The 17,557-nt window shown below is 40.8% G+C and overlaps 1 protein-coding gene across 1 annotated transcript in view; it reads right to left on the reverse strand.

The window, feature by feature from the left end:
* LOC116762189 overlaps positions 1-17,557 on the reverse strand; it is a 70,274-nt gene that overhangs the window by 23,462 nt on the left and 29,255 nt on the right. Inside the window, 6 exon segments of the mRNA XM_032648932.1 lie at positions 317-440; positions 702-793; positions 3,066-3,207; positions 3,851-4,268; positions 10,742-10,842; positions 11,068-11,286. Of these exon segments, the coding sequence (XP_032504823.1) occupies positions 317-440; positions 702-793; positions 3,066-3,207; positions 3,851-4,268; positions 10,742-10,842; positions 11,068-11,286 (1,096 nt within the window).

Here is a 17,557-nt window from a genome sequence, read left to right on the forward strand (position 1 = left end):
TGTAAATAGTGCCGCTATGAACATTGGGGTGCATGTATCTTTTCAAATTACAGCTTCTGTCTTTTCCAGATACACACCCAGGAGTGGGATTGCTGGATCATATGGTAACTCTATTTTTAGTTTTTTAAGGAACCTCCATGCTGTTTTCCATGGTGGCTGCAAAAGTTCCTTTTAGAACTCCAGAAGTCTCAATATTTTATCTTTCTGTTGGACCCTGAGTTTAAACTCAACTATGTCTTTCAGAAAGCTCAAAGCTACTGTACACATAAACAAACACAAAACTGTAAATGATAATAATAACCAGAGCTTTCCTTACCCAGGGAGAACATGTTTCTGTAATTCTCTGGCCTGTTATCTCTACTCAGATCCTTCTGTGATGAATCAAGAAGCCATTCCTCTCGAATTAGGGACACAGCCATGTCTTCAATCTTCTCCAAAGTCTGAAACAAAACAAGATGCCCATCTGGGACTGGGACTGTTCCACAGTTCAAACCCAGAGTGTCAGAGAGATCCACCAGGGTTGGAGTGGATCAAGAGGTGGGAATGTACTGTGTAAAGGGATCTGCATAGCTAGCAGGAAAGAACAGGAAAATGCACCAGATTCATTGGGGGAAAATCAAGGATCAACCTGTCTCTATGCAGAAGAACATGGGGCAAGTTCTTAATGGAGCTATGGGGTTTCAGTGAGGAGCACAACTCACCTGGAACCCTGCTGTAAGAAGTGTAGCTGTCATCTCCTGGTCTCGAGGACTTCCTTTCTGGGAAGGAGTAGGACTCTGTGAAGCAGATATGGCTGAGAGAGGAGAAAGGAGCTATGAATGAGACCAGCCTTGTCCTGTGGTTATAGGAACCAGCACTAACACGTTCCAAAATTATTTGTATTTCAGCCGATATGCATGCCAGAGATTTTGAATATGAAATGCTGTTAATTTTGGACCCTGGGTTCGTACCTATGGTTGCTCACAAAACATCTGCACTTTGATGTCCCACTCAGCCTGAAGTTACATGTCAAAAATAGAAAGTGTAGGGCTTCCCTGGTGGCGCGGTGGTTGAGAGTCCGCCTGCCGGTGCAGGGGACACGGGTTCGTGCCCTGGTCTGGGAGGATCCCATGTGCCGCGGAGCGGCTGGGCCCGTGAGCCGTGGCCGCTGAGCCTGCGCGTCCGGAGCCTGTGCTCCGCGACGGGAGAGGCTGCAGCAGTGAGAGGCCCGCGTACAGCCAAAAAAAAAATAGAAAGTGTACTGGTTTCCTAACAGGAAGTACATTACAACTTCTTCTCTACCACCAAAGCTATATTCCATCCTTGTGCTTGTACACAGTATTTCTTTAGGTCCTGATCTCTTGCCAAGCTGAATATGAGAACCAATCTACCTCTACTAACTCTACTACTTTTTTGAAATGTCTACCATGACTGCCAGCATCTGCTTCCTATAGAAACCAGACAGGGTAATATCAAAATAAACATAGACTACTGTGTCTTGGGCAACAGGCACTAGAATTTTACATAAGGATTGTATTATTAATTGAAAATGTTTCTAAACTTCTTTAGAAATATTAAAAATCCACTAATTTAGAACAAATTACTATACACCACACAAATGAAAAAATAAGAAATTCAGGGCAAGTATGAGATGAGACTAGAACATCTTATCTTGTTCTGTAAGAAAATTCTCAAAAAATGATGGAGAAATGTCAATAGGACACAGGAGCCAGACTGAAAAGGCCTCCTCTGGCCAACTCTGAGACAATTTAAGCATCAAAATAAAGATAGTAACAGAACATTTCTGGAATAAAATAAGAATTTATGAGTCCATATTGATAAATAAAAAATGAATAAATAAAATAAAATGGGGGAAGGAGAGAACACTCTCCATTACAATAAATAAATAAATGTAGAGGAAATGACAGAGTTAGAAAATAATCACTTTAGTAATCACTGATTCAGTCAAGAAGCATCAATAAATACTAAAACTAGTGTTTCAGCAACAAAAGTTTCATGAGGACCAGGATATTTACATAGACTCAAGAGTATCTCCCCACAAATTACTTATTAATTACAAAGGGAAAAACAGTAACAAAAACCTAGCAAGAATAACCATAACCAAGTCATCAAAGATAACATTACCAATAACAGGCAAATTCCTGTTGTATTCCTGAGGACAACACCACTTCTGCGATGTTCATGCCAAATATATACAACTCGAATCTACATATGAGGAAACATCACACAAACTCAAATTGTTGTCATTCTACAAAATAACTAACTTGTACTCTTCAAAAATGTCAAGATCGTGAAAGGCAAAGAAAGGGTGAGGAACTACTCCAAGTTAAAGGAGACTAAAGAGACAGGACAGCTAATTGCAAAGTGGGATCTTGGACTAGACTCTGGAAGAACATTATTGGGACAACCAGCAAAAACTGAATATGAACTGCGGACTAGATTAGTATTGCATCAGTGTTAAATTTCCTAATTGTGGGGGCTTCCCTGGTGGCGCAGTGGTTGAGAGTCTGTCTGCCAATGCGGGGGACACGGGTTCATGCCCCAGTTCGGGAGGATCTCACATGCCGCGGAGCGGCTGGGCCCGTGAGCCATGGCTGCTGAGCCTGCGCGTCCGGAGCCTGTGCTCCGCAACAAGAGAGGCCACAACAGTGAGAGGCCCGCGTACCGCAAAAAAAAAAAAAAAAAAAAAAAAAAATTTCCTAATTGTGATCAATTTATTGTGGTTATCTATGAAAACACTCTTGTTTAAGAAAATACATACTGAAATATTTACAAATAAAGTGTCATGATACCAGCATAACCTCAAAATGCCTATGTTGTAAAATACACTGTGGTAACAGAAATGTATGAATACATAAAACCCCCAAATTCTTTAATTTGTTCATGAGTTTACCACTGGGACTAAGAGTCTGTATTTGAAGCCTAGATAAACATTTAAATCAGGTCTTATGGCTGGTCTGTAAACAGTAGAGGCTAGCTCCTTCCAGGAACTAGATAGGTGTCCCAAAGGTACTTTCTTTCCTCTCTGCTTTCCCACTCCTCATCAATGAATTCTAGCTCCTCACCTCTGTCTTGTGGCCCTTGGAGCACTGGAGATTTGTGCTGGGTTGCCACAGGTTGGAGCTGAGTATCCGGAGGCTCTGGTGCAGATTTGGAATGCACGACCTCCTCCCAGAGTACCCTATGTCCATGTGCACGAGCAGGGACCTAGAAACAAGACACCTGCATTACAAGGAATCCCTTTGAGAAATGAAGTGAACAGTGTAACAGTACCAAGAGCACATCTAAAGGGATACATACTGGGGGAAGGAAAAAGCAGAATCTCACTTACTTAGGAACACAAACATGTTGATTTGCACAGAAAGGCATCATCTCTGCTTAGTACTGAAGGAAAAGATTTCTGCTGATGCCCTCCCTGCTGCACATAATGCTGATATTCTGCATTCCCAAGAAAGCGGAAGAATGATAAACAGAAGCTTAAAGCAGTGCTCTTTAGTGGAAACAACTTTTGATAAGGAACTAGGAAACCTGAGTTACGGGCTCAGATCTGCATTTAGTTATTGGGTGCCCCTGAAAAAGTAAGTTAAGCTCTCTATGCATCAGTTTCCCGTCTAGCAAACAGAACAATAATACAGTTGTAGGGATGTTATGAGGATAAAAAATGGATTTATATCCTTTACAAGAATAAAAAGAACTCTACAAATACAAGCCATACCACATGATAACTCTTTTCATCCTCCTGCAACACAAACTCATGCTCAGCATTTATTCTCCCATTGTTGTGTCAATGTCCCTCCACCCAGCTTCCTGGACTCTCACAGTCAGAGCATGCCCACCTCCTTCTACTTACTGGCCGTCCTAGTATATCAATTTGCCTTTCCAAATCCTCCAATAGAGTCACCACCTCCTCTCCATTCTCTAGATGGTGTTCCTTAACCAGAGTCTGGAGCTCCTCAGGCAGGATGGTCAAGAACTGCTCCAGCACCAGCAGCTCCAGGATTTGCTCCTTGGTGTTCAAATCTGGCCTCAGCCACTGGTGGCAAAGTGCTCGGAGTTGGATCAGAGCTTCTCGGGGTCCTAGTGTCTCTTGGTAGCATAACTTCCTGAAGCGCAGGCGGAACAGCTCTTGGCCAGGAGGGTTATTTTCATGTAGACTTGATTCCTGGTCCCAACCATGATCTTCCTCTACCTTGATGATTACAAGGTCCTCTTCAGGAGCCTGGTCTGGTGGGGATGGGGCTAAAGACTTCCTTGATTCTGCAGCCATTTAGGGCCAGAAAAGCTCAGGAGACTCGTTTCCACTACTTTATCTTCTTAAGAGAACCTTATGAGGGCCTCTTCTTTAAGGGTACTTCTTTGGGAAGAGAAAATGACAAATAGTGTAAAGGCAAGTCAAAGGTCATAGTAATCTACTGAGATATCTTAACAAGTTCCCTTCCATGACATGGACTTCATGGCTCAGTCATTTAAGTGATCCTCTCCAGAAATAACTCCTTGCCTCCTTAGCCTTCTGCATGCCAATCTCATCTGGGAATAACCCTTTCCTTCTGCTTTCTCTCTTGGGGATGTGGAACATGGCTAAACAAAGTCAGGAAACCATGTAGACTGGGTCTAACTGAAATTCTGCATTTAACCTCATCTGGCCCTCAGGGCTGCTGATTTAACTCCTTTCAACATCTGCTATACCAGCTATACTGTTTCTACACACTTTGGCTCTCAACCTGCCCCTCACTCTCAGTATGAGACTAATTTCCATATAATCTAGCTCAAGACATTGTCAAGAACTGTCCTAACACTTTCTTCTTCTCCACCTAACATTATCATACATGTGCTCCCCCTGCCATCTTCCCCCTGTCTCCAGGCTAACTTCTACTATGGACTTTACCTCAAGCTCTGTAACTCTTCTCTGGGGCACAGGTCCTGCATCTCCAAGGAACCTGGATGCCCTATCAACACCTGCAACCCCAAAACCTAGTCCCATACACTAATGATGTTCCAGAAAGTTTTATAAATAAAATCATACAGTATGTAGCCTTTTGAGTCTGGCATCTTTCACTTAGCATATTGTACTTGAGATCATCAATGCTGTTGTACGTATCAGGAGTTTATTCTTTATATGGATGAACGTTTACCCATTCTCTAGTTGACAATATCTCAATTGCTTCCAGTTTTTGATGATTACAAGTGATGCCACTATAAACATCTGCACATGAGTTTTTGTGTGAACACAGTTTTCATTTCACCCGGGTAAACATCCAGAAGTAAAATTGCTAGGTCATACTGTAAGTATATGTATAACTTTATAAGAAACTGCCAAACTGTTTTCCAAAGTGGCTATAATACTTTGCATTCCACTAGCAAGATGTGAGAACTGCAGTTGCTCCATATCCTGACCAGCATTTGACATATAAATAAATAAATATATATAGACATATATATAGATTTAGATATCCTAAAGGCATATAGTGGTATCTCACAAGGGTTTAAATTTGCATTTCTCTATTGACTAATGACATTGAGCACCCTTTCCTGTGTTTATTTGCCATCCATATAGTTGGTCCTTCATATCCATGGGTTCCACATCCCTTGATTCAGTCAACCACGGATCAAAGATGTTTGGGGGAAAAAAAATTCCAGAAAGTTCCCAAAAGGAAAACCTGAATTTGCCACACACCACCAACTATTTACATAGCCTTTACATTTTATTAGGTATTATAAGTAATCTAGAGATGATTTAAAGTATACGTGAAGATGTATGTAGGTTATATGCAAAGACTATGCCATTTTATATGAGACTCGAGCATCGACAAATTTTAGTATCCATGAGGGGTCCTGGAACCAATCCCCCATGGATACCAAGGGACAACTGTATCTTTTTTGGTAAGTATCTGCTCAAAACTTTTGCCTATTTATAAAATTAGTTTTTTTTATAATTGAGCTTTGAGAATTCCTTACATATTTTGGATACAAGTCCTTTATGAAATACGTGACTTGCAATTATTTCCTCCTTTACATTCTTCTAACAGTGCCTTTCCAAGAACAGAAATTCGTAATTTTTTTTTTTTTTTTTTGCGGTACGAGGGCCTCTCACTGTTGTGGCCTCTTCCGTTGCGGAGCACAGGCTCCAGACGCACAGGCTCAGCGGCCATGGCTCACGGGCCCAGCCGCTCCACGGCATGTGGGATCTTCCCGGACCGTGGCACGAACCTGCGTCCCCTGCATCGGCAGGCGGACTCTCAACCACTGCGCCACCAGAGAAGCCCTGAAATTCATAAATTTTTGAAGTTTGTCAACTTTTTCCTTTTAGGGATTGTACTTTTGGTGTCATATCTAAGAAATCTTTGCTTAATCTAAGGTCACAAGGATTTTCTCCTGTTTTTTTCTAAAAGTTTTATAGTTTTAGGTTTTACCTTTAGTTCTATGATTGCTTTTAAGTTAGTTTTTGTTCAGTTTGAGGTATGGATGGAGATTCATTTTTTTGCATACAAATATCAATTGTTCCAGCACTATTTGCAAAAAAAGATTAAACTTTACCCATTGAATTGTCTTCGCATCTTTGTCAAAAATCAAGTGACTATACAAGTGTGGATGGATCTCTTTCTGGAGTCTATTTTGTTCCACTGACCTATATGTTTATCTTTTTGCCAATACAAAACTATCTTGATTGCTGTGGCTTTTAAAATCTTGAAATTACTAAGAGTCCTGCAACTCTGTTGTTCATTTTCAAAATTGTTTCAGCTTTTCTAGTTCTGTTGCCTTTTGATATAAATGTTATAATTGGCTTCTCCTACAAAAAAAATTCCTGGAATAGGATTTGTGTTGAATCTGTAACTCAGTTGAGGGACAACTGACATCTTAACAATATTGTTTTCTATTCCATAAACATGGTATATCTGTCCATTTACTTAAGTCTTCTGATTTCTTTCATTAGTACCCACACTATTTACCTATTCTCAAAGGACAAGATAAAATGCTTTCTTCTTAAAATCCTATCTTAATGATTCCAATTGGAAGTGATTTCCCTCTTATTCTATACATCTGTTACATAAGTATGTATTACTTTAATGTTACTTTTGCCATAATTGTGTATTATTAGTTGCAAAGGAGTTTTGACTTTCTAGCTTAACTGTATGTTTCCCATGAGCACAGGTCTTTATCTTTTATCTTACTGATAGAATTGAAGAACATAAGAGGGCTATTATTTACAATACCCGACACAGACTGTATTTATATTTGTTGAAGAGTAAGTTTTAAATATAAGGCCTGAGGTCTTCTTTAGACCTGTTCAATTACAGGGTCCTATTTCTTTGGAGGATATATGTCTATGGCTTTTACCTTTGGTATTAGGCATCATCTCTTGCCTGCAGTAGCAGTGGTAAGTGGTCTTCCTGCCTTTGGTTATGCTTTCTTTCCATTCATGTTCCATAAAGATGCTTATTGTGGGTTGAATTGTTCCCCCCCCCCCCAAAAAAAGATATGTCGAGGTACTAACAGCAAACAAACAAAAAACATACTACAGGGCTTCCCTGGTGGCGCAGTGGTTGAGAGTCCGCCTGCCAATGCAGGGGACACGGGTTCATGCCCCGGTCTGGGAAGATCCCACATGCCGCGGAGCGGCTGGGCCCGTGAGCCATGGCCACGTACCACAAACAAAACAAAACAAAACAAAACGTACTACAATGCATAACATAATCCCCACAACAAAGAATGATCTGGTCCAAAGTGTCAATGTCGAGGCTGATAAATCCTGGTCTCGCGGAAATCATTCAACTCTAACTTAAAAATTCTCAGCTTACCTATTACCTTTTAAATTAGGTTTTCCATGTTGCCCTCACTCCTCAGCCGCCAATACCCCCAACCCCCTGCCCCAGAAGATTAAGGTGCTCATTCTTTTTTTTTGTTTGTTTTTTTGCTTTTTGTTTTGTTTTTTTGGTACGCGGGCCTCTCACTGTTGTGGCCTCTCCTGTTGCGCAGCACAGGCTACGGACACGCAGGCTCAGTGGCCATGGCTCACGGGCCCAGCCACTCCACGCCATGTGGGATCTTCCTGGACCGGGGCACGAACCCGCATCCCCTGCATCGGCAGGCGGACTCTCAACCACTGCACCACCAGGGAAGCCCTAAGGTGCTCATTCTTGCCAAGTTATTTTTTACATGGTCCAGACATAGGATTTATCACACTGTGTACAGTATGTACTGCAAATGTCAGCCCATGGCCATGATTTTCTTGCAAATGTTAGTTTGTAGCCGTGACCTTTTTCTTTGTATCTCTTTTTAAGCAGGGAAGTTATATTACATATTTGTATGTCAGAAAGATCACAATGGCAGCACTGTGGAAAACAGGATGGAGAAAAACATAACTGAAGGCAGCACTGTAGAGAATGGAAAAGAGCATAACCAAGGGCATCATATCCAAAAGCAACTGGCAAGAAATGCTAACATCAAGATAAAATCTCAGACCTGTAGTCCGCCAAGGGAAAGAAGAGGTAGGCACTTATAAGGAAAATCAGATTACATATTGTTCCTGACATGAGTCTTCAAAGCAGTGTCTCTATCGTTCAGGGGTTTTGGGCCGAGAGGGTGGGGTAGGGTTGGCTCATAGTCTCTCAGTCTAATGAAAACACAGAACTTCTCACCATAAAAAAGCCCATAGGCACAAAAGTTTACATTCAATTTCATCGGGTTCATACGCCAAACGCCCACCTAAGAACTCCAGGAAGGTTAAGAACCACTACTTAGAGAGAGTGGACAGAAAAGGAAGAGAATTTGAAAGGTTATCTTTAAAATCAGACAAGACTGGTGACAGTAGTTTTGGGAGTAAACTACAGATAGGAGAAATCAAGGAGCAAGAGATAAGGTTAAATATGGTAACTGACAACAGAGGGTTTAATTAATAGATGATAACTTTACAGAGAAGTGGGGGAATTTCCTGGAATACAGAGATTTGAGGGAAGAGTTAATTTGGACAAGAGGCTGAAATTTTGTGGAGGGTTTGAGACAAGGGGTAAACAATTTTGTTTTCAACAGACAGGGTTAACATCCATGGTTTTAAAATAATTCATTTAAAAAATCAAGGAAAATTTAATAAATTCTTAAAATAGATACTTATAGTTTAAAAACTTAAAAGGTCATTACTATGGGACATGAATTCTGAGCTCTAATTGTTTTGAATGTGATTCTGCATAGTCATAGTTTTACCATGTTTTCCTATGAATTTCCTAAAGTCAAGGTTCATCTTTAAGTACTGAACTACTGGCCATCTTCCATCTTATAATCAATGCTCATCAATACTAGCTTTAAAAGGTTTCAATGTTAAGTGTGCATCACGCAAGAACTTTATATTGTTGATATGTTAAAACGGTAATATAATACTAAATGACATTAAAATCTCAGTAGTGAAACTGATGGGAGTCATCTAATTATCAGATTTGTTCATATTTTAAACCAAATCAACCAACAAATCTTATCCATTATCCATTTGATTATTCTTTTTAGTAGCTAACTTTCCATTTTTAGCCTCTTCCCTCTCCCATGAGACAGTTTTTGAAAATTACAGCCTATAACTAAACAAGTACAAAGATATGTACTACAAAATTAGTCTACTATGTACCTCCTCTCAAAGTATATACACCTGTATTTAGGTTGGTAAGCACCTTGTGGATAAAGACTGCGTCTTACATTCTCTTTTAAGAATACCTCATCAAGTTTCTTGATTTAGGAAGCTAAAATAATCAATCTTTAAAGCTTCTTCTCATCTCAAACGCTATAATCCTGTGAACTACTGAAAGCACAACCCATTTTAACAGCATTATCTTTTCAACAGATGAAGAAAGAATGTTTTCTTCCTTTAGACTAATTTAAGTCTAATTTGGGATGTTTGAGAGCTGAAAATAAAACAAAACAAAGATATTTTCCAGGCTTTAAAGATAAAGCTGAAGCAAACACTGTGCTTTATAGGTATCTCAAACTGCGTAAATTTTAATATCTATCACATTTTACACTTAACCACAGCAGAAATTCAAAATATGTATGCATTTGCTACAATGATTACTGCATAAGTATACTTAACTGAACTAATCAAACAGAAATAGGGATTATTTTTTAGAGGTGGTAGTGGCAGTCTTAACGTTGCCTGACAAAAATTACTCATGAGTCACTTGAGTTTTGGAAATGGGGCCCCTCTGAAAGAGTTCCCAGGCATCTGCTTCAATTAGCTTTAATAAACTAAGTATTCTGAATAAGTCTGAATTTTACATCACCACGAAGTTGTCAAAAAATGTTTCTTTTGTACATTTATGCAGTCAACACACCACCACATTCTGAATACACCACAAAGAGCAAAATAACTTAGCAGGAAAAATTGGCTTCCAAGGATAACTGGGGTTTCCAAAAGCAAAATATATCTTTTAAAAAAAAAAGAGAGATAATTGTGACGGAAATGCAAAATTGCTAAGTAAAAACAATTCAGATCGTGGAAAGAGGAGGATGAAAGATAATACGGGGGAAAAAAAAACATAACCCGGGAACAGTTTCCTATTTTAAGACAAAATCGACTGCAAATAACGCCACAAAATGATTAGCGATGAAGACAGCGAATCTCTACTAAAGGCTCCCTCGCAAAAAGTTTAGGCACGCGGACTCGGCCTGCGCTGGCAACCAAAGCGACCCTTGATCCACCGAATCACCGGGGCGCCGACTTCGGCTCAGGTCCCTTCTCAAGACCCCTCACGCTTGTTCTCACCTGCGGCCTGGTCTGGCCACAAAGCCCTCCCCTTCCTCCGGCCCGGAGCCGGAACCGTACTCACCGTGCGTTCCAGCGGCGGCCCGGGTGGGGAAGTGAGGCTGCAAAGTGTGGACAGACCCGGAGGGAGGGCTGGTAGAAAAAGGGGCGAAAGCTGTAACTGGACCAGGCCCCTCCAGCCCCTAACTTCCAAACGTGCGGAGGCACAGCACCGGCCAGCAAGCATCTTGCCCCAAGCCACTTCCGGGAGCTCTCTAGGAATCCTGGAGGTCTGAAAGCTCTATGGTCGGCCGACTAAGCGGACGGGGGCACCGCGCCCCTCTCACCAGTACTCTGGGCCTAGCGTTCCTCTTGCGTCTACGCGTCGCAGGTTTGCGCGGCTCTAGGGCATCGGGAAAGTCGTGGGGAATAACGGACTGTGGTGTCACCTCTGCCCCGCGCACCTGGCTCACCCAGTCCGCTAGACACGGTCGCTGGGGAGGTAACCGTCCCCCGGCGGGCTGATGCGAGTGCGCGCGGGGGCCAGGGATGAGAGCAGGCGGAAGCTGGGGTATCGGTGGAGGAGGATGCGCCTTAAGGATCCTTATGATGCTAATTAACTAGACTCGCGTTTGGCCGGGTTAGTTACCCCTGTACTTTACTGTTCTCGCTTCATAAATATATCCAGTCCTCTCACATAGACTGCAGATCTCTTGAGGAATTTTGTTAATCATGGTTCATAGCTTTTTGAATCCCCTATGGCACCTAGTAATAGTATACCATATACTATTAAGTATTCAAAAAATAATTATAATTAAATGTAAATTATTTTCGAGTCTTTACATATGTTCCACCCTTTCCTATCTTAATGAATTGCAGTCTCTTACAAAACCTGCTTTGTAGTTTATTTTTAGTGCTGAGTTAAGCTTAGCATCATGATGTAATCTGTGCCTTAAGCTTCAGTAGTAGACTCTAGTTCTAATACCACAAATTTCGAAAAACCTAAGTTCAAATCTATGTTCATTCTTTATACACCCTTACAATTTTAACTTTTCAGACTACGTAGGATTTTGGGGTGGAGGTTGTGGATGTTAACCTTAGAAATAAAACACAATTTTTTAAACAGCAAAATGGGTTTATGCAGGAAAAGCAGAGAATTGCAATTTTGGTCAGGCAAGCCGTAGTGAATCATAGGCAAGTGCAAGAGACAAAGGGAAGGTCAGCTTTTACTAGGTTTTAGGAGGAGACTGGGGAGGGTTGTCTTGAATAAAAGTTCATTGGAGAAGAACAAGAGTTAGTTGTTATGGCGGTTTCTTACTAGCTGCAAGCAGTGGTCACTGCCTTGTTGCTGGGACAAGAAGTGATCTTAAAAGCAGGTGATGCAGTTTCCATGTGAAAAATGTCCTCCCTTGTACCAGAAGAGAAGTAACGTTCTTATTATCATGGATAAAAAGTTGTGACAGAGAAAAATTTATACAAAGAATTCTGTATAAGCTGACCTCGTTAAAATCATCTGTATCTTCCTTATTCCTGCTGGTTATGCAGGCTGTAACAGTGGTACATGCGTGAGAGCTCTCCTTCAGGGCTTCCTGACTCCAATTTAAATGAGGTTTTTCCTTAATTTATTTTCACATGAAAACTGTTTTACTTTGGTCCCCCATTTTTATTCCTTTAACACTTTTTCTAACTACCCATTTATTTTGGGTTTTCAGGTTCCCCTCCAGTCTTCACTTTTTAAAAAATATATTTATTTATTTATTTTTGGCTGCGTAGGGTCTTCGTTGCTGCACAAAGCCTTCCTCTAGTTGCAGTAAGCGGGGGCTACTCTTCGTTGCGGTGTGAGTGCTTCTCATTGTGGTGGCTTCTCTTGTTGCAGAGCACGGGCTCTAGAGCGCAGGCTCAGTAGTTGTGGCGCCCGCGCTTAGTTACTGCGCGGCATGTGGGACCAGGGCTTGAACCCGTGTCCCCTAGCATTGGCAGGCCGATTCTTAACCACCAGGGACGTCCCTCCAGTCTTCATCTTAATTTCCCCTCCTTATCTGTTCCTGCTGATAGCCACCACTGATGTTTCTATCCAGTCCCCAACCTTAACCTAAAAATATTTTGTCTACCCCCAGTAGCTTTGATTTGTTTTTAAGAGTTTTGTCATCTAATCATCACAATGAAACAAATAACAATAAACATTGAGAAGTTACAGTGCTTCAGCTCTTTCAAAACACTTATTTTTGCTCTTTATCTCATAGTTCTTGCCTCATATCTCATAGTTCTGTATTTTCAATACATATTTCTGACAGCCGGTATCCAGAATATATAAAGAACTCTTACAACTCAATCATAAGAAGACAAACATAAATAGGCAAAAGTTATGGACACACACTTTACCAAAGAATATATGTGAATTATCAATAAGTACATTAAAAGGTACTCAAGGTCATATTCATCAAGGAAATATAAAACTAAAGCTACTACACATCCATTAGAATGGCTAAAATTAAAATGACTGACAATACCAAGTGCTAATGAGGATATGAAGCAACTGGAACTCTTTTTTTTTTTTTTTTTTTTTTTTGTGGTACGTGGGCCTCTCACTGTTGTGGTCTCTCCCGTTGCAGAGCACAGGCTCCGGACGCACAGGCTCAGCGGCCATGGCTCACAGGCCCAGCCGCACCGCGGCATGTGGGATCCTCCCAGACCGGGGCACTAACCCGTGTCCCCTGCATCGGCAGGCGGACTCTCAACCACTGCGCCACCAGGGAAGCCCCAACTGGAACTCTTATACACTCCTAATGGGAGTGTAAAATGGTACTAGTTTGAAAAATGGCAATTTTTAATGAAGTTAAATAATGCCTACATTATGACCCAGTAATCTCACCCTTAAGTATTTACCTAAGAGATATGAAAACATAAGTCCATAGCAGCTTTATTCATAGTAGGCCCAAACTAGAAAAACCCAAATGCTCATCAACAGGATAACAGAGAATCAAATAGTGTTATGTTCATACAGTGGAATACTACTCAGAAATTAAAAGGAGCTACTGATAGATGAACAATTGTAGATGAATCTAAAAAATATTATGTTGAATAAAAGTAGCCTTGTATGAACAAGTAAAATTAATCTCTGGTGACAGAAGACAAAAAAATGTTTACCATTGATTGGAGTTGTAGTTAACATGGTTGCATACATATGTAAAAATTCATTGAGTTGCACACCTGATTTGTGCATTTTACTAATAAAAACACATTTTAAAAAAGTAGGGACTCCCCTGGTGGCACAGTGGATAAGAATCCACCTGCCAATGCAGGGGACATGGGTTCGATCCCTGGTCCGGGAAGATCCCACATGCTGCAGAGCAACCAAGCCTGTGCACCACAACTACTGAGCCTGTGCTCTAGAGCCTGCAAGCCACAACTACTGAGCCCATATGCTGCAACTACTGAAGCCCGCATGCCTAGAGTCTGTGCTCTGCAACAAGAGAAGCCCACACATCGCAACAAAGAGTAGCCGCGCCTCACCACAACTAGAGAAAGCCCGCGGGCAGCAACAGACCCAACGCAGCCTAAAAAAAAAAAAAAAAAAGTAAATAAAATTGAATAGTACTCTCAGGTTTATGGTGTGAAAAACACCAGGCCTCACTCTTCCCTTCCGTTATCACTATCTATTCCCCAGAGACAACCACTTTAACTCTTTCCTTTTACTCTTGATATTAACCTCCATATTTATAAATAACACGCTAACACTGCCATTTCTTGATTTTTCAGGTATAGATATATTATCTATTGACTTCCTGCTATGGGAAGTAAGCATTTAACCCTTTTAAATCACTACTATAATTAGCCACACCAGGGTTTAGAACATATTTTAAACTGCCTGAGTCGCTAGGTCCAACAACCATGACAGCCCCACCAAAGCACAAAAAAAGTTAGACCCTGGTTACTCATACTTTCCTTATTTGTATAAGCAGGCGACATATTTTTAATAAAACTCCAAATATTTTCCGCACCTAGGGCCACAAGGGTGTTCCCACATTTTCCGTAGTTGCTCTACATTTTAGTTTCAGAAGCATCACTTCATATAGTGTATGGACTAGCATATTAATTCTCAAATATTTTGGTCTCATGACTCCTTTTATACTCTTAAAAACTAGTGAGGACTCCAAAGAGCTTATGTTTATATGGGTCATATCCATCAAGATTTGCTTTGTTCGAAATTAAAACAGGAATTAAAAATATTTATTCTTTAACAATAACATACCCATTACATGTTAACTTAAGTAACATATTTTGTTACTTTAATATTTTATGAAATTTAACTATATTTTCAAAAAAAGTAAAAGGAGTGGAATCATTTCACATTTTGCAAATCTCTTTAATGTCTGGCTTAATAGGAGGTGACTTGGTTCTCATACCTGCTACTTCATTCAGTATCACACTTTTGCTCATACTGACCCCTCTGCTAGAAGTGTACTTCCTACTACTCTCCACTTACCTAAACTCTATCCATCCTTCGAGGTCTGGCTCAGATTTCACTTTAATCAGAAAGCCTTCTCTAAGAATCCAAAAATGAGGTGTGTAAAAATGAGAAAGTGAGAGAGAGGTGGTATAGAAGAACATGGCTTGTTTTAAGTTCAAGTTGGAAGGGTGACATATATCTACTTCCTTTCCCTCCCAAGAACACACTTAAATGACTGAAAAAATTAAAAACAAAATAAATAAATAACAGTGCTAGAAAATAAAGAGTGGAGCAGAAATTTTGAGGAATTTCTGGAAAAGAATCAGCAATTGGGATCAGATTGTTGAAGAAGCAGAGGAAATTGCCCTGTAAGACACCAGGGCCAGGTATGCATCTGCAAAAGAATCCTGGAGAAGTTCAAACCTCAGGACCAAGAGGTGCAAATGGCAAGAATGGGCTATTCATTTAAGAACTGCATTTGGGACAGTTGGATATCTCCCTTTTTTAACTGGGAGCTTGGGCTTCTGCCCTCTAGCTTGATACCTGTTTTCTAAAATGATCGGGAGGGCTCTTAATAAGAAAACTGAGGCCTCAGAAAGAAGCATAGCAAAATTTGAAATGACTCTGGACCTCTACAATGGAACAAGGAAGAGGAGAAAGAGGTTCTCGTTTTGGTAATTGTGTAGGCTCCCAGCCTGTCTGCTTGCTCCCACTCACTCTAAAGGAAGGCCTGCCTACTTACATACAACCGGACTGAGAATTTCCATTGGGATAATACGAGCTGCACAAGCAGCCTCCTACAACTGCAGCGGAAACTCATACTACCTAAGTTAACCAGCACAGGACTCCACTCCTAAATATAAGCATCCAATCCAGAGGACATTTAATGAAAATCAGGTGCAGAGCATGAAAGGCGGGACAAGAGTAACAGAGATCTGACCACCCCAAAAGAAAGAGACAATCCAGAGAACAGAAAGAGACAATCCAGAGAACAGAAGGAAACTTTAAATAAATCAGTTGGGGAATGAATGCTGAAGACCAAGTTGGCAGATGTCTTCTAGGTAAATGAGTATGTTAAGTATTTAATCCACGCTGCTTTAAACATAGAAATGGGTTAATATAAAAAAGTGGAAAAAAGAAACATTTAGGTTGAAACATTCTTTGAATCTCTACTGATCAGAAACAGAATAAAAATGCAAAACAGTGAGCAGGGCAGAAGTTGCAAGCTTGGTGGATAGGCCTGCTGAGCTAGGGGAGGCCACAAGGCACAGGTACAGCTTCTCAGCTAGGAGCTGAGCCAGGCCACCTACTTGATTTGTGACTGGTGTTGCCATATCCTCATTATTACTGCAGAGTGGTGACTTTAAATTTTCACTGTGAGAACTGGTTTTGATCTGGGGCCCTGTGGGCCAGGTGAAAGTTGCTTTAAATAAATTCCAGGGTGGGAGGCAGCAGATTTCTCCTTTGAAATGTTGCTCTTCTCTATTATAGCCACCTTCCTCTAATTACCTCATACCTACATGACTGCAGCCTTGAGATAATCTTCATAACTTTAGTCCATTCCAGATATGTTTACTAGATTCATGTTCCTTAAATATCATTATAATTTCCCCAGTCACAGACCCTGAGTGGCTCCTTATCCCTTACTAAAACAAATGTAAACTTCTCTGTTTGCCTTTTATTTTTATTATATTTTTAAAAATTAAAATAACAAAATATGATAAAAACTAGAATCTTGATGTATATAAAGTTTAAAAAAAAAAAAAAGGCTGACATCTCCTCTAACCCCAGATGCTATTACCTAGAGTGTTGGGAAACAATTCTCCAAGGATCTCTCACATTTCTCCAAGGGTTCTGACAGATTTTCTTTCAGATTATCTTTTCAAAGATGTTTGTATCTCCTTGTGGAGCAGATTTGTTTCCTGACCAGGATAATAAAGATATTGCCTCACTCTGGGGCAAGGCTGGGCAAAGACCGGCTTTTCCTATGCTTGGGGTTCCTCTGCTAGGATGCAAACCCATTGTGTGAGCAGCACCCACTGGGGCCCCTCCACGGCACTCCTCTGGCTTTGAGCACAAGGGGAGCATGAAGTTCATGATGCTTGTGTCATTAAGTAAAGTCCTTTGTCTGACACAGGAGCCTAGTGACTACCACACATTTCTGACAAGAAAAGTGGTTTCACTTGTTTTGTCAACTAGCTAAATTTAGTCAGTCTGATTCACTTTCTCCCTTCTGTTCTTTAATTCCTTTTCCCTAGCTCTGTCCTCATTCATCCAAGTAAGTACTTATCAAGAACCTACCGTGTGCCGGGAGCCAAGTGAGGTGAAAATGCTGGGATGGGCAACTATGTGAAGCTCACAACGACTGTCAATCTTTTGTATTCTTC

This window comes from Phocoena sinus, chromosome 11 (assembly GCF_008692025.1).
Source record: "Phocoena sinus isolate mPhoSin1 chromosome 11, mPhoSin1.pri, whole genome shotgun sequence".
In the NCBI taxonomy this organism is placed as follows: Eukaryota; Metazoa; Chordata; class Mammalia; order Artiodactyla; family Phocoenidae; genus Phocoena; species Phocoena sinus.